Source organism: Rhinopithecus roxellana, chromosome 7, assembly GCF_007565055.1.
Source record: "Rhinopithecus roxellana isolate Shanxi Qingling chromosome 7, ASM756505v1, whole genome shotgun sequence".
Classification (NCBI taxonomy): Eukaryota; Metazoa; Chordata; class Mammalia; order Primates; family Cercopithecidae; genus Rhinopithecus; species Rhinopithecus roxellana.
In genome coordinates this window covers 37177518-37196481 of record NC_044555.1, presented here as the reverse complement: position 1 = coordinate 37196481, position 18964 = coordinate 37177518, and the positions used below count along the sequence as shown (strand labels likewise).

Sequence of the window (18964 nt, the reverse complement as noted above, 5' to 3'; positions counted from 1 at the left end):
TAGAAATGTCATTATTATATAAGGGGTTTTAATATAATCATAATGCATATTCTGCAGGTTCATACAAAAAGAAATTAAATTTACCAATGGCTTAGTCTAGCATACTTTTTAATTATAGAATACATCTTAACTCCATTCAATATTGGGTTATTGACATCAACCTAGGAATTGCAGTTATTTAGGTTTGGCAGGCAATGCTAATGAATGTTTTAAAAATAATGAATTAGTGAAGTTCTTTTTGCGTTGAAAACTGAAAACTTATTTTAGTTAAGAGCTTAGTGTATCTCCATAGAATGCTTTTAATTCTTTACTCTTGAGTTTACACTTACAAAGCCAAGTTCTCATGATAACATTTAGTGCCTCTATATGGCCATGCTTATGTTGCCAAATAATTAAGCACAAATAGCATCTTCGAAGAACTCAGAAGACATACGGGACAGCAACCTCCCAGAACAGATTTCTCATGGACAAGAAATCTAGTGAGACTTTGTTTCTACCTAGAATCTTGATTGAAGTGAATACATAAATTTTCTGAAATGTTAACGTTTCTTCATCAAATACTCAAGGTTAGGAAGAAGTGCCTTTTTATGGCTTATGATATGGATCTTGATATGAGTCATAATTTTTTTAATGAAGGAGAACCATTCTGTGCCCTTGCCCCACACTTGAGCTTAATGTTCTAATATTAGGAAACAAAAAGGTTTATAATTCTTTAGTTTGTGAATTATAATTGACTTTTTAAAAAGAAAGTTAACTTATAATGGTAATCGCTGCTAACTCTCTGACAAACCTTTTACACATCACTGGAAAGCATAAAAGACAAAACTATATGTTCATGATTTCATTCTCTTTTCATTTTTTTATTTATTTTTTTTAGTTTTTAAATTATTTATTTATTTATTTATTTATTTATTTTTGAGATGGAACCTCGCTCTGTCACCAGGCTGGAGTGCAGTGGTGTGATCTCGGCTGACTGCAACCTCTGCCTCCCAGGTTCAAGCGATTCTCCTGCCTCAGCCTCCCGAGTAACTGGGACTACAGGCGTGCGCCAACAAGCCCATCTAATTCTTTTGTGTGTTTTTAGTAGAGAAGGGGTTTCACCGTGTTGGCTAGGATGGTCTTGATCTCTTGACCTTATGATCCACCCACCTCGGCCTCCCAAAGTGCTAGGATTACGGGTATGAGCCACCATGCCTGGCCCCCAGGTTATACAATTATAATTCATTTATGGTTATGGGCAGACTTGTTTAATGTTTAGGAATTATCAATCCAGCTTTCTGTGTGTAATTGAAGGGAATTTTTTTTTTATTTGACATAGTTATTAGAAAGACATAGTTATTTAGCAAGCAAAATTACATATTGAAGGTAGTGAGAAAGACATTATTTTATGTGTTTGTGTTCTAGCAAATCTGAAAGATTAATCAATTTTAACCATAGTGTGGGGGATGGTAGTGGTGAATAATGTCAGTATTATTGATATACATCAGATTCTTTTCATGATGGCATCCACTTTACATACAGTAAAGTATGTATAGCTTTTGTATTTTGGTGGAGACAAGAATGATGCCAATAACCTAAACTATCATTTTTTTTTTTTTTTTTTTTTTTTTTTTTTTTTGGGACGGAGTCTTGCTCTGCCACCCAGGCTGGAGTGCAGTGGCCAGATCTCAGCTCACTGCAAGCTCCGCCTCCCGGGTTTACGCCATTCTCCTGCCTCAGCCTCCCAAGTAGCTGGGACTACAGGCGCCCGCCTCGTCGCCCGGCTAGTTTTTTGTATTTTTAAGTAGAGACAGGGTTTCACCGTATTAGCCAGGATGGTCTCGATCTCCTGACCTCGTGATCAGCCTGTCTCGGCCCCCCAAAGTGCTGGGATTACAGGCTTGAGCCACCGCGCCCGGCCACCTAAACTATCTTTACTATATCGTGCTTTTCTTTGTAGGGCCTAGCTAAATCTTTAGGAGTTTAACTTCACCTATAGTATATTTGTCTCCATTAATAACAAGAACATTATAACTTTTGACTAATTACAACAAAATTTAGTAATTTGGGCATAAATTTAGCCAAACAATTCCTCTATATTTCTTTCCGATTTCAAAATAATACTTTTATATTTTAAATTATATATTGCCATAACAGAATAAATTACTGTATATTTTCCCATTAAAGAGATTTATGCGTGAAATATTTCTAAGTGAAAGACACACTTTTAAGTGTGTGATAAACCCATGAATTATTTCTACTCTCACACTTCTTAGAAAAATTTTAAAATAAATATTTATATAAAAGTCACTCTACAGTAAGCTGCTGAATAATCAATTGATTTCAGCCTTTTGAGCTTTTCAAATTCTTACTGGAAAAAACTATTTTGATGGAATGATTTTCCCCTCCCTTAATCTTGCTCTGACAATTTATAAAATATTGGAAAATGCATAACTGCTATATCTGAATCATACATTTAGAAAAATGTTTAATGCATTCATAGCCACCTTTAAAAAATTGGACAACATTCAGAGACTAGCCCAGGTACCACTTAAATAGTATATTTTTAGGAACTTATGGTAACAGCAGTGACAGTAATTACTTTGAAAATAAGGACTAAATGAAGCTTATAGTATTGTGTTGTGTCTTTATTTGGGTCCAGTTCTTAAGAACATAATTGAGGATCATTAGTTTGAAATAACTGTGTCTACACTGAGGAGTAATATTGAGCATTCTCAGAGAGATAAAAATAAGAAATAATACAATGAATAAACAAACATAAATTATTCTTTTAGGGATTTAAACATAATTTACCGATATTTGCTGATACGTTTTGATATTTAAAATATGAAAGTTCAAATTATCTAATGTTAAATAAGCTAATGGATTGAACTTGTCTACTCATAATTCGTAATTCTTCCATTGAATATTTGAAGCCCATAAATTCAATACAGCTTCATTTTTATGACACCTATCTTAGTTATCGTTCAGCAGGGATATTGAAATATGAAAATATATACAGAATTATAGTTCTGTGCTGTTTTTGTTCTTTCACATGCTAATAAGAGTATGCATTTTTAAAGTTTAGTAAACTTAAATTATAAAAAGTGAGAAAATGCCTTCTTGAAATAAAATTGATATTGATATTTCTCATCTGAGAAATAAATATTATACTTTATTTTTTTTTTTTCAAGTAATGTCTGGAATAGCTAGAATCTCTCCCAGGTGCCCCAGGGCAGGCCATCTCATAGAGATATACCATCACTGGGTCTTGCTGTCTAGATCTGGAGGCTTGTCAGGATCAGAGCTCTGCACAGAAACGTTAAGAGATTTTGCGCTGTGAATATTTCAACCTGTCCAGATAATCTGTGTGAAAAGCATTGTTCTTCTGTGCTTCTCCGGATGACCTCTTATCCCTTTTACACGTCATTATGTTTGCTGGGGGGAAATCCTGCTGTGCTACATCATAATAACATGTAATCTTCTTGCTCAGTTTAGCTGAGATTTAAGGAGACTCTGTTCATAGAAACTGTTCTTTAAAGCCTGATCTATAATTTTGCAGAATCACCCTAGCAGAAGAGCAAGAGGCTTTATAAGAGCGATACAACCATTAAAACTCTTAAACGAAGATTAGTTTCAAGTTTTACAATCCGGTACCAAACCATCTGGCAAATCTCATGTCAGGTTTTGTTAAAGCCCTGAGCTTTCTAAGTGTTAATTCATCCCCCTTCTATAACATTCCCCCTTCCCTAAACACACATAGGAACACACACTTGACTTGATGATTAAGATAAAAGATCTAATTAAATGCTCCACGCTTGTTGATTTTTCCACCTGGTGATTTGTTGCTCTTGACGACAATTTCTAGATAGCTGTTTGCTTTTGGCAGAACCCTTGGAATCCTTATGGATAAATGAATATATTTTTCCCAAATTATTCATCTCATTTTTTCCACATTTCTCTTGAGTCTAACTATATCCAGAAGGAGGATCCTCATTACCTTGTGCTGACAAACCACTTCAGAGGGACTCAGATTAGTCTGGAAAATATTGAACATGCCTATGAAATAACCCAACACTATTTTACTCAAGATGATCTCATCATTGTACTTATGATGATGGCAGTTATCCTAGAAAAAATTTAAATCTGAAAATAAATTTTAGTTTATATTAACCCAGCATTAAGTCAATTCTTTTTTTTTTTTTTTTTTTTTTTTTGAGACAGAGTCTTGCTCTGTCACCCAGGCTGGAGTACAGTGGCACAGTCTCAGCTCACTGCAAGCTCCGCCTCCCGGGTTCACGCCATTCTCCTGCCTCAGCCTCCCAAGTAGCTGGGACTATAGGCGCCCGCCACCTCGCCCGGCTAGTTTTTTTTTTTTTTGTATTTTTTAGTAGAGACGGGGTTTCACCGTGTTAGCCAGGATGGTCTCGATCTCCTGACCTCGTGATCCACCTGCCTCAGCCTCCCAAAGTGCTGGGATTACAGGCGTGAGCCACTGCGCCCAGCCAACATTAAGTCATTTCTAAACATTCCGTCCATAGCTATCAAACTGTGCTTTGCATTTAGAAATCCATGTCTCTTGACACCAATATGTATACAAAACTCAAGACAAAACAAAAAACACACAAGGAATAAAGGAGAATTAATCATAGAATGTAAGGTGTTCCAGATTCACAATATCTTGTCTGTGCCATACTGTTCATAAACATAGCTTTACATGTCCCTTTAGTTCTGCTAAATGTGTGCCAATTTCCCCATGGAGAGGAAATATTATTAAATTATGTATTTTCTAGTCTTCCTTCATCTCTAAAAAACACAGTAAAAATTCAGTCTGTGAGTTTATATGGGAACGCTTTACTCTGCATAACTTATAAGAAAGCTTATAGTTGTTATATTTCTTCAAGCATGTAATCTATAGAGTCCTTCTAGGAAAGAGAATATCTCAATACCTGAAAATTTTGACCAAACACTAAATATCAAACTCCAAATCTAAACCTATTTAATCCAACCTTTCTCCTTGTCTCCACCTAAAAGACATTTCATTGATTTTTAAGCAGTGCAGATACATTCTATAACTTTTAAGTAGCCAATTTATTTCATACTTTCAATTGTCAATTTGACTTAAAATCTATAGTTATCCTTACTATAAGCATTAATAAATATGATTCATACCAGCTCTCAAAATTTAAGTTTTTGAGAAATCTCCAGTTTTAAAAACCAACTTTTGGATTAGAAGTTTCAACTAAATTCACACAAAAACTTATATTTACCCAAGTAAGAAGAATTTATCTCTAATCAAAAGAGGTTTCTTCCAACTAGAGATTATGTAACAATTGGAATAAGTAAAGAATAGTTAAATGTCTGCCTTACCTGTTCCCAGCACCCTCACTCATCATATTATTGTAGCAGTGGTAAATTTTTATTTTTCAGATATATGAAAAAAAATTTAAGAAAAAACCTATAAGTAACTGGAATTTATTGTTTCAACAAATTTCAGGTGCTTCATAGTACCTTACTGATGAGAACTGAAGGTCATTTCTGAATGAGAATGCAAGATTGTAAGGCCAGCATTCTCCATCACTGGCAGGGCTGCTCGGGGCCTTTCTCTTGTATTAAAGTGATATCTTCACTTAGAAAAGAGACAAGGGGAGAGAGAGGTGGGTAGAGAATGATAGAGAGAGAGAAAGAATGAATCACATGGTGAATGGCTTCTGCTTCATGTTGTTAGAGAAGATAAAACCATAATAGTGCAAACCAAGAGGATAATTATAAAATGCCAAGCACTTTATTATAGTAACTCAATATCATAGAAGTATGTTATGAGGCTCATGTTATTATACTCATTTCACAGATGATGAAGCTGCGAATCATATTAAATAACTTGACAAACTTCATAAAACTAGTAGACTGTAGAGCCATATGTAGATTGCAAAGGCTCTATCCTTTCCACTGTTGCACCATATTGTTGAGTAGATTTTAGTCTCTTTTAAATATCTATCTTTTCTTCCTTAAATATTGCATATAGAATACATCTCAACACCTCTAACAAATATAAGGCAGAAAGGCATGTCGGGAGAAAAGAAACATTAAAGAGAGTAGTAATTAACTGAGAGTTTCTCCTATTTCAGGAAACCTCTGGATTATACTCACAGCAATTAGAAAACATGTCCTGTAACATCATAAAAATTAAAAGTTGATATTGTGTCAAGGGTTTTAATGAAAATCATTCATCTACATATGTCCTGGGAAAAATAAGTATCAAGTTACACTTTATGTTTGTAAGTTGTGCCATAGTTTTGATTAATGTTATTTCCACAGTAAGGGTTATGCTTTCTTATAAGGAAATGAGAATGAAGAAAAGGTTTCATAAATGTAATCACAAGAGGCATCACCCACATACTTACATGTCTTTAGGCATATATCATCCTGCTAGATGTTGCATAGGACTCTCCAAAAAATATCTCATATGCATATTTGAGGAGACCTTTTTGGCCCTAATCTATCAGTATTTCAACCATATGGCAATAAGATAACAATAATGTATCAGTTATACCCACTTGTAGTGTTTGGTAGCTAAAATAGAGTGATGACTATGACAATTTATAATGTAACATATTTGTAAATCCTGAGATTTCCATGGTGGGTTTGATTACCCAGAAAATGATAGCATACTTACATTTCTAGTGGAAAACCTACTGCATTTGAGAAAGAAATGTAATTGCTGAATGCACCAATGCGTCTCTGGATTCTTTTTTTGCTAGATTTTGAAACAATAATGGTGAGACCATATTCAGAAATAGCATGATCTTATTGTAAGAATGATTTTCTTACCATTAGGTTTGAGTTACAATACAATTTCTAATTGCCAGAAGAAAGGATGCTTTCCACATTTCTCCTGAAAACAATCACAAAACCAGGGACCAGGTGAGATGGCTCACACTTGTAATCCCAGCACTTTCAGAGGCCGTGGCAAACAGATCATTTGAGCTCAGGAGTTTGAGATCAGCCTGGGCAACATGATGAAACACTGTCTCTACAAAAAAAAAAAAATATATATATATATACAAAAATTAGCCAGACATGGTGACGTACGCCTGTAGTCTCAGCTACTCAGGAGGCTGAGGTGGGAAGATCGCTTGATCCTGGGAGGTTGAGGCTGAAGTGAGCCAAGATTGTGCCACTGCATTTCAGCGCAAGTGACAGAGTGAGACTCAAAAAAAAGAAAAAGAAAAAATCACAAAACCACAGAACCAGTCTGGGTTTACCTCTCCCAGAAGATTTGCAATTAGTCAAGTTAAGGGAAGCAGTTGATGCATGAAGTTACTAAAGCTCAGATACTGTGCGACACTGTCAGGAAAACATTTAAGAACAGCAAGAAGAACTGGCCAGATTTAGAAAGTTCAATCAAATTATCTTGCTTCATAAGCCTATTTTTGCAAAGCAGATGTATTTTGGGAAATGAATTTTTTTCTTTTAGGTTACCTGCATCTTATTATTTTCATGAAAGACTGAGTCCTTTGGAAGCTGCAAATATAGTTTCCATTTATTGAAAAACTTTATTATTGTGTATATTTTGAGAAATAATTCTCACTTCTGTGAATTGGAATTTGCCTTAAAATTTTCTTACTTTTTGACAAAAAAAATCGAATCAATAGAATTTTGAGCATTTACTCTTAATCAGTGCTTCTTATGATCCAGCCTCTTCCTATCTCCTCCATAAATAAAATAATTCAAGAAAATTACCAGTAATTTTTAATCTATAGAATTTCTAGATTCTAAAAGGTGGGAAATAGTATAAACCTATCCGTTTTCTCTCACATATGTCTATTTCTTTACACAGCATCACCAGTGAAACAATGTATTTGTGCTTGAAGCGTTAATGCAATTTTAAACAAAGTCAACTTCCCTTCCAATGTCTAAGCCATTACCAAGTAATCTCTAACTTAGGAATAATAATAAGATCCAATATCTATCCTTCCTTCTCTTAGAAGTTATTATTTTTTATTATTAGCAATAATGCCAGTGACATTTCTCAAGACTCGTTAAGATCATTGCTAAAACACACTTCTCACTTTTTGGCACTGAGCACTATCTTAATATGAACTGAATTAAAATGTGGCTTAAATCTACAAAGACTGTGATTCTTATAAAGCATTTTACTCTTTTCTTGAAAGTTTGACATCTAATTCCATAAAAGGAAAGATCGTTTGGTTCAGTATGTGGTACATGTAAGGAAAGAGAAATGCAGAGCTGCATTTTATTTCTCAGGTGTCACTGATGAACCATAGTTCATTTTCTTAAAACAGTCAAGGATAAATGTAGTTAATCACTAAGTTTTCCTGCAAGTGTCATTTCTCTCACTTGCATTACAGTTAGGTCTCAGTAGTTCTGTATACTGAGGCTATTCTATTAGATGATTTCCTGGTTTTTAGTCTTATAACTATGGGATTTTGGAGAGGTGGGGAGTGATAGAATATTGGCAGGGGTGGGGAGATTATTTTAAGTCCTTATTTTTGTACAAAACAAAGCAAAATAATTTTTTTCTAATGTTTGAATACTGAAGCATGCTATACAGTAGACATGTTTAGTTGCCAAATTTAAATGTGCAAGATACATCCACATAGACTTACACTTTTAACCACGTAAAATAGCATCCCTGCTTAATTAAATGGACATATGAATACAGCATTATATATTAGACAGAGGGCAGCCTAGCAGACGTTGAACTGCTCACAGTTGACAGAGAATGTTTAAATTAGATGCTTAAAATGTGCATGTGAAATGCAACCCAAGTAAACTTGATTTTTTTAAAAAAAAGTTAAGTGTACCTTTTGGCCATTTGCATGTCTTCTTTTATGAAATGTCTGTTCATATCTTTTGCCGATTTTTAAATCAATTTTTTCTATTGAGTTGTTTGAGTTCCTTATATATTCTGGTTATTTATCCCCAAAGTTGTCAACATCACTAATCTTCAGGGAAATGCAAATAAAAACCACAATGAAATAGCATCTCATTCCAGGTAAAAGGGCTATTACAAAAAGACAAAAAAAAAAAAAAAAAAAAACAGATAATGGAGAGGATGTGGAGAAAAGGGAATGCTGACACATTGGTGATGGGAATGTAAATTAATACATCCACTATGGAAAACAGTAAGGATGTTCCTGAAAAAACTGAAAATAGATCTATCATATGATCCAGCAATCATACTGCTGGGTATATATAAAAAAAATGAAAAAGAAAAGAAAATTGATATATCCAAAAGATACCTGCACTTTTATGTTTATTGCAGCACTAATCACAATAGCGAAGATATAGGATAATTCTTCAATCACTTCCAACTTGGTATTGCTTCCTTACATAAGTAACAACTGAACATCTTTGGTAAAATCTGTTAATTCCTGAAAAGATGATGATAATTTGCACTGAGGATCTGCATCCTCAATGCACTTGGCACTTATCGCATCTATTAAATCCCTTGGCATTTATCACATCTATTACATATCTTTGTATGGCAAATAGCAAATTTGTGTTGTGGTGTCACACACAAGATTGATTTTAATTTGCAACAAGAGCACATTCACAAATATAGCCCTTGAAGCCATTAGGTTGCAAAAGCATTGGACAGAAATTTTCTTCAGCTTAAATGTCAGCCATTTAAATATTTAATTTTTTTATCTTTATTTTATTTTATTGAGACAAGGTCTTGCTCTGCTGCCCAGGTTAGAGTGCAGTGGCAGAATCATAGCTCACTGCAGCCTCCAGAATGCTGGGCTCAAGTGATCCTCCCACCTTGACCTCCCAAAGCACTGGAGTTACTGGTATCATTTAAATTGTCCTCCACAATTTCATTCATATGTTTAATAGAACATGTAATAGAACTCCATGTAAACTCCATGAGAAAATAAATTTCTTTTCTTTTTTTTCTCTTTTTTAACTCTAGTACCTAGAGCTACGTGTGGCATATGGTTAACCCTCAATAACCATTTGTTACATAAATAAACTATGATTTCTAAAAAGAGGTAATTTACCCAGGCACTATTTTAGCTACCTGTAGGCAATGTTAATATGAAATGTACTGTGTATTTTACTTTTAACAAACAGCTTAAAATACTTCTATTTTCTTCCCTTCTAAAGCCAATGAAGGAGATCATGCGATCTTGCACCCCCATGAAAGAGTCTACTACTGTGGAGGTCTGGATTCATCCCCAACCACAGGTATGAAAAAAGCCCTATGATTTTTCCTCCCTCTTCCTTTTAAATGATTTTTATAAAGGTATGAGGAATACTCTTAAGTAGTGTACACAATGTGTGTTCCCTTACATTTCCTCAGGTGATTTTGTGCTGGACTCAAAATTTACTGTTGAAAATATGACAGTAAATATATATCTTTTTAGTGTGATTTGATAATAACAGTGAAATTAACTTGTTGGATCAGGTAAAAGTATTTCTCTAAAAGCATCTTCTAAATGTTTATTCTGCTCATGTTTAAGTGTAGTTTTGTAATCATGGATTGAAAAAAAGTAAAACTGCTGTTTTATAATATGACTTAAATTTAAGTTTTAGCATAATATAGCATAATTTGCTTTTTATGTTAATTAGGCAAACTTTAGTAAAACTTCATTGAAACAAGTTTGTTTGGGGGATAATATTAGCAGCAGTAAATATAGTAGGTCTGCAGCAAACTCTTCCCTTGGAGGGAAGAATTCAACCAAGGAACATAAGGATGAGTGAGAGACCAATGCAAGTTTTAGAGCAAGAGTGACAGTATATTAAAAAGTTTCAGAGCAAGAATGAAAGGAAGCAAAGTGTACTTGGTAGAGGGCCAAGTGGGCAATTTGAGAAATCCAAGTACCCTGTTCGACCCTTGACTTGAGGTTTTTATACATTGGCATGGATCCAAGGTTTGTGTGTCTTCTTCCTTGATTTTTTGTTGGGATAGGCTATCCACCTGCAGTGGCCTGTCAGTACTTGGGAGGGGCCACATTTGCAGTGTGTTTACTGAAGTTGTGCGCAAGCTCATTTGAGACGTTTTTCCCTTACCAGTTGAGTATTCCTAGAGAAAGGTCATATACCAGTTAAACTCTGTCATTTTGCCTCTTAGTGTACATGTTTGAGCTCACTCACCCAACTCCTGAGATCTTATTGGGAAGCTGCTGATCACCAGCTTCAGGTGTTTTCTATCTTTTGGGAGTCTCCCTTTCCTTGCCTCTGCTGCGACTGATTATTATTTTAGAGAGACAGTTTAATGACAGCCTGACCATCACCTGATGGTCACCTGACATTCTTAGGGGAGGAGCATCTTCTGCCCTGCTCATGTCTGTATAGCTACCTACTCTAACACAACCAGTCTGAATTTGTTTTTAAAAATCAAGTCATAAGGTGTATTTGTAAAGCAACCACTTTTACTTATTTTGGTCGGGACAGCTCAAAAATGTGACCAAAAGTTCAATTCTAATTTGTTTTCCTAGTATAGGTTTTAAGAGGACTTAAAAAAATGGGGTTAGAAGGCCAATGTCCAGACATCTATATGTTATTTGGTATTCTATGACTGGTTGTTAAACTGTTGTTAATAAAGTCCTAAATCTGACTCCTCTGGTATCAAATTAATATCCATAAATTGCCTTCTACCTAGTTATTTTCAAATGTCTTTTATTTTTTATAGGACAAAGAATTTCAAATAATGTAAATACATAAATATGAATCTAGACTATTAGATAAATAACCCAAATGGAATGGAAAGGGGATCATGTTAATTATGTATTAATTTATGTGTGCATCTGAAATTCATGGAAGTCATGTGTTCTGTAATTACAACATCCTACAATATTTCACAGAGTTAATTTATGCTCTTTGCAAAGAGTTTCAGAATTAACTTATGCACTGTGAGGAGATATGATTAATATTATAGAGGTAAATCTCAACCCAGGATTCTGTCCAAATTGTCACAAGTTTTAAGTTATTCCAGCCTGAATTAGTGAAGTTTCACCAAGTTTGAAACCATCGTAACCTCCCAATGGGTTCTCGTTTCCTGCTGCCTAGACAGAGCCAATTTATCAAGACAGGAGAATTACAATAGAGAAAGAGTTTAATTCACACAGAGTCAGCTGTACAGGAAACTAGAGTTTTATTATTACTCAAAAACTCAGGAGATGATGGAGGTTTTCAAGGATAATTTGGTGGGTAGGTGGTCAGAAAGTGGAGAGTGCTGATTGGTTGGGTCAGAGATGAAATCACAGGGAATGTTGAAGCTGTCTTCTTTTGCTGAGTCAGTTTACCTATCTGGGCAGTACCAGTTGATCCATCAAGTGCAGGGTCTTGAAAATACCTCAAGCACTGATCTTAGGGTTTACAATAGAGATGTTATCCCCAGGAGCAATTTGGAGGGGTTCAGAATCTTGCAGCCTCCAACTGCATGACTCGTAAACCATAATTCCTTATCTTGTGGCTAATTTGTTAGTCCTGCAAAGTCAGTTTAGACCCCAGACAAGAAGGAAGTTGGTTTTGGGAAAGGGCTATGTATTAGTATGTTCTTACACTTTTAGCAAGAAATACCCGAGTCTGGGTAATTTATAAAGAAAGGAAGTTTAATTGACTCACAGTTATGCATGACTGGGGAGGCCTCAGGAAACTTACAATCATTGCAGAAATCACCACTTCACAGGGCTGCAGAAGAGACACTGAGTGCCAAGCAAAAGAGGAAGCCCCTTATAAAACCATCAGATCTTGTGAGAACTCATTGTCATGAGAACAGCATGAGGGGAACTGCCCCCATGATTCAATTATCTCCACATGGTCCCACCCTGGACACATGGGAATTATTACAATTCAAAGTGAGATATGGGTGGGAACACAGAGCCAAACCACATCATTCCACTGCTGGTTTCTCCCAAATCTCATTTCCTCACATTTCAAGACACAATCATGCCTTTCCAACAGTCCCCCAAAGTCTTAACTCATTTCAGCATTAACCCAAAAGTCCAAGTCCAAAGTCTCATCTGAGACAAGGCAAGTCCCTTTCTCCTATGAGCTTGTAAAACCAAAAGCAAGTTAGTTACTTCCTAGATACAATGGGGGTACTGGCATTAGGTAAATACACCCATGCCAAATGGGAGAAATTGACCAAAACAAAGGTGTTTCAGGCCCCATGCAAGTCCAAAATCCAATAGGGCAGTTTTTACATCTTAAATTTCCAGAAAGATCTCCTTTGAATCTACATGTCACACCCAGGTCACGCTGATGCAAGAGTTGGGCTCCCACAATCTTGGGCAGCTCTGCCCCTGTGGCTTTGCAGGGTACAGCCTACCTCCCATCTGCTTTCAGAAGCTGTCCCTGAGTGCCTGTGGCTTTTTTAGGTGCACAGTACAAGCTGTTGGAGGATCTACCATTCTAGGGTCTGGAGGATGGTGGCCTTCTTCTCACAGCTCCACTAAGCAGTGCCCAAGTAGGGACTCTGTGTGGGGGCTCCAGTTCCACATTTCCCTTCTGCACTGCCCTAGCAGAAGTTCTCTATGAGGGCTTTGCCCCTGCAGCAAACTTCTGCCTGGACAACCAGGTGTGTCCATACATACTCAGAAATCTAGGTGGAGGTTCCCAAATCCCAATTCTTGACTTCTGTGCACCTGCAGCCCCAACTCCACATGTAAGCCACCAAGGCTTGGGACTTGCACCCTCTGAAGCAATGACCTGTGCTATATGTTGGGCCCTTTTAGCCATGACTGGAACTGAAGCACCTGGGACACAGGTCACCATACCCTGAGGCTGCACAGAGCAAGAGGGCCCTTGACCCAGCCCATAAAATCATTTTTCCCTCTTAGATCTTGGTCCTGTGATAGCAGGGGCTGCCAGGAAGGTCTCTAACATGTCCTGGAGACATTTCCCCCATTGTCTTGGTGATTAACATTTGACTCCTCATTACTTATGCAAATATCTGCAGCAGGCTTGAATTTCTCCCGGAAAAATGAGTTTTTCTTTTCTATCACATCATCAGGCTTAAATTTTCCAAAATTTTATGCTCTGCTTTCTTTTGAACTCTTTGCCACTTAGAAATTTATTCTGCCAGACACCATAAATCATCTCTCTCAAGTTCAAAGTTCCATAGATCTCTAGGGCAGGGGCAAAATGCCACCATTCTTTTTGCTAAAACATAGCAAGAGTGACCTTTTCTCCAGTTCCCAATAAGTTCCTCATCTCCATCTGAGACTACCTCAGCCTGTACTTCATTGTCGATGTCACTATCAGCAATTTGGTCAAAGTCATTCAACAATTCTCTAGTAAGTTCCAAACTTTCCCACATTTTTCTGTCTTCATCTGAAGTGTTGAAACTGTTCCAAACTCTGCCTGCTACTCAGTTCCAAAATTGTTTCCACGTTTTAGGGTATCCTTATATCAGCAGCCCCCTACCTCAGTACGAATTTACGATATTAGCCTGTTCTCATGCTGCTATGAAGAAATACCGGAGACTGGGTAATTTATAAGACAAAGGGTTTTAATTGACTCACAGTTCCCCATGGCTGAGAAGGGGGCCTCAGGAAATTTATAATCATGGTGGAAGCCACCTGGTGGCAGGAGACAAAGTGAGTGCTGAGCGAAGGAGGAATCCCCTTATAAAATCATCAAATCTCATGAGAACAGCATGGGGTGAACTGCCGCCATGATTCAATTATTTCCACCTGGTCCCATCCTTGACACATGGGGATTATTACAATTCAAAGTGAGAGTTAGGTAGGGACACAGAGTCAAACCATATCAGGCTATTATGGTCTTTGTATCAAAGTTAAACCATAAACTAAGTTCCTCCGACAGTTCAGCCTATGCTATGCCCAGGAATGAACATGGACAGCTTGGCAGTTAGAAGCAAAATGGGGTCAGTTAGGTCCAATCTCTTTCACTGTAATAATTTTCTTAGTTATAATTTTTGCAAAGGTGGTTTTACTATGACTTTCAAGTCATGCCCTGCTGATTCAGTCTCAAGAAAATTGGTGAGAATGTAGAATACAAGGCAAACATTACATAATAATCCCACCTACACCTGTATCCAAGAGGCATCTCAGAATTATACTACACGTTTATTGAATGTTTGATTAAGAAACCATTGCAGTGGTCTTCAGAATAGAAGTGTTGAAGAAAAGCACACAATTTCAAATAGGCACCTTAAGATTATAAAATTTAACCTACCAGTATGACATCAAGTACCACTGGGATAAATAGAAGTCAGATGGAATTAGACATTGTAATATAACACTTTTCCGCGATGAATAAGAAGATGATAAATCAATGATTTTTTTTTTTTTTTTTTTTTTTTTTTGAGACTGAGTTTCACTCTTGTCGCCCAGACTAGAGTGCGATGGAACGATCTCGGCTCACTGCAACCTCCGTCTCCTGGGTTCAAGCGATTCTCCTGCCTCAGCCTCCCAAGTAACTGGGATTATAGGTGCCTGCCACCATGCCCAGCTAATTATTGGTTTTTTAGTAGAGATGGTATTTCATGTTGGCCAGGCTGGGCTTGGGCTCGAACTCCTGACCTCCGGTGATCCACCCGCCTCGGCCTCCCAAAGTGCTGGGATTACAGGCATGAGCTACTGCACCCAGGCGTAAATCAATGACCTTTTATCTAAGCAAGTAGTTATTTCTGACTCTATTCCGGTAAATGGAATGCCATATAATTAACTCTATTGATTTACCAATTACCAATTCTTTTGTCTGTTAACAAAGATAAAATCTTGTTATTGACACAATTATTTCTTATAAAAGGGGTACTTTTTTCTTGAAGATCTTTTTAAAGTTATCTGACAGCCTTGACTGCCTGAGGCTTCAATTGCAATTTAAGATAGACCATAGATTGATGGGTTACATTGTGTATATGGTATTATTACAGGCAAAGTATGTACGGATAAGGACTTTTCAATCTTGTTTTTAAGGAACGTTGTGCTTGCCCCTGAAAAGCTTAAAAAAATACTTATTTAATGAATGAACTTTTATGGTTTCTTATGAAATATCTTATTCTTAACAAGATATTCATTACTTAATTTGGGGAATTTTAAAAGCAATATTCTGAAAATAGAAACTAGTGGAAGTAGAGTGCAATTTAGAAGTTAAATCATTTCTATTCCTCCATTGAAATCTTTAAATACTTTGATAATGCCACATTCAACAATCTAGATGCCAATTAATTAACATTCACGATACAGATAGTGACTTTTTTTTAATTTTTAATTTAATTTTATTGTTTTGAGACAGAGTTTTGCTCTTGTTGCCCAGGTTGGAGTGCAAGGCCACTGCCTCGGCTCACTGTAACCTCTGCATCCAAGGTTCAAGCAATTCTCCTGCCTCAGCCTTCCAAGTAGCTGGGATTACAGGTGACCCCACCAAGCCCGGCTAATTTTTGTATTGTTAGTAGAGACAGTGTTTCACCACGTTGGCCAGGCTGGTCTACAACTCCTGACCTCAGCTGATCTGCCTGCCTGGCTCAGCCTCCTAAAGTGCTGGGATTACAGGCGTGAGCCACCACGCCTGATGGATTTTTTCTTTTTTTCTTTTTTTTTTTTGTTGGCAAATGCTGCAGTGGTGTCCCATAAAACAGTGGATCCTAGCTGAAAAGCCAAGTATTCAACTAATTATTGTGAGAATTTTGAAATCATAGGTCAATTTATTCTTTGAGTAAAGAAAATCAAATGAGAATGTCCATTTCCTTATTAGGATAATGATCATTTTTGTTAGTGTCTTTGAAAATATTTTGATACATAACTGGAGTAAATATATTTAAGTCCTAAATTAGGTTTTCAAAAATTAATGTTAGTTTTAATCAACCTCAGAAGATAAATCAAATCACCCTGAACATATTTTCAATTTCTAGGGGCCAATGGGATCAAAAACATTTACTGTGGCAAATATGCTAGCAGCTGTGCAATACTTAGAGGAAATAGAGAGGTACTCAAAAAAATGGCAGTTGATCAGCTTTGCACATGCCAAATGTGTAAGTGAGTTAGCATGGAATTCTTATTTTTTTGTAATGTGGCATTTTATGATGATTTGATCGTTTCCCCTTCCACAATAAATTTACCCTTCACCTTCCCTTCCCCTGATTCATGACAATTATAATGCTCCATGAGTTAGCAAGTCTAAAACTGAATGATGTTCTGTAAACAAACTGAAACAAAATAAAACTGGGGTCGACTTATTGGGACTTTTTCATGCTTTTCTATGACATTGAATAGCAATTGCCCTGCTTGTAAAAAAATTATTCTACTAAGATGCCATTCTAATTATGCATTTAGACAATATCTTGACTACCACTGTACTTCATTAAATACAATATTTTGTAATCATATCTTATATTTACTGAGAAATAAGTAGCTTGGAATAACAGCACTAGACAACTGCTGTAGAATATATGGGAGTGGGGAATGAACCTATTGTTTGACTTTAATTTTCCAAATATCAATGGTCACAGCTTATGACTCATGTCTTCTACAAAAAGCATAACTAATTTCTGGCACAAAAAGGACATAAAATAGTGCAATGTAAAGTGATACAAGATAAATAAAGACATTAGAAAGAATGATCACTTTGGAAAGATGATGGAAGCCAAATGTGGTCATAAAAGTTATTTCTAGGCTAGGCGTGGTGGCTCATACCTGTAATCCTAGAACTGTGGGAGGCCAAGGCGGGTGGATCACAAGATCAGGAGTTTAAGACCAACGTGGCCAAGATGGTGGAACCCCGTCTCTACTAAAAATACAAAAATTAGCTGGGTGTGGTGGCAGGTGCCTACAATCCCAGCTGTTCAGCAGGCTGAGGCAGTAGAATCGCTTGAACCTGGGCAGCAGAGGATACAGTGACCTGAGGTCCCACCAATGCACTCCAGCTTGGGTGCCAGAGTGAGACTCTGTCTCAAAAAAAATTTTTTTTTCTTTTCTTTAAAAAATTTATATAAATTTACTAAATATTAGGCAGTCTCCTAAGCATTTAAAACATGAACTCATCTAATTTTCATTACAAACCTGTGACTGTTATTAAAACTATTATTATTATTTTCTGTATTTTATAGATGAGGAAATTGGGGAACAGAAAAATGCTAGTGAGTACGAAAGACAGGATGCAAATTCCCTTTGTCTGGCTTCAAAGCTCATTTTCCTGATCAGTTTATTACAGTTTCTCACCAAGAATGAAAAGCAAGAACTGAAGATGGTCCCTGAAACAAACAAACAAACAAACAAACAAACAAACAAAATATATATATATATATATATATTTTAAAGGAGGCTCCTTCTGGTGTTAGAGCAGTATAGTTTTCTATTCAGCTAGAAGAACACCTGCATATATTTGCATATGATAACGTAAGATGGTCTTTTATGATGCTGGAGTGAAAAGAAATAAACAATAAGATACACAGACCATACAGAATATAAGGTGTTGAAATGCCCCCCAAAATGCAATTTTTAGAAATGGTAAATGTATTAGTCTGTTCTCACTGTTATAAAGAACTATCTGAGACTGGGTAATTAATAAAGAAAAAAGGTTTAATTGACTCACAATTTTGCAGGCTGTACAGGAGGCATGGCTATGGAAGCCTCAGGAAACTTACAATCACGCAGAAGGTGAAGGGTAAGCCAGTTCATCTTACATGGTAGAAGCATTGGGGAGAGAAAGTGAAGAAGGAAGTCCTATACACTTTCAAACAACGAGATCTCGTGAGAATTCACTCACTATCATAAGAACAGCAAGGGGGAAGTCTGCTCCCATGATTCAATCACCTTTTACCAGGTCCCTCCCACAACATTGGGGATTACAATTAAACATGAGATTTGGGTGAGGACACAGAGCCAAACTATATCACTCTTCCCCTGACCCCTCCCAAATCTCATGTCTTTTCTCAGATTTCAAAACACAATCATGCCTTCCCAGCAAGCCCCCAAAGGTTTAACTAATTCCAGCATTGACTAAAAAAATTTGAAGTCCAAAGTCTCACCTGAGACAAGGCAAGTCC

At 36.5% G+C, this 18964-nt stretch overlaps 1 protein-coding gene across 1 annotated transcript in view; it reads left to right on the top strand.

Annotated features, from left to right (window-relative positions):
• Nucleotides 1-18964, top strand: part of PCDH11X (protocadherin 11 X-linked) — a 590430-nt gene that overhangs the window by 400993 nt on the left and 170473 nt on the right. Inside the window, exon 6 of the mRNA XM_030933938.1 lies at nt 10114-10194. Within this exon, the coding sequence (XP_030789798.1) occupies nt 10114-10194 (81 nt within the window). The remainder of the gene's footprint in view (nt 1-10113; nt 10195-18964) is intronic.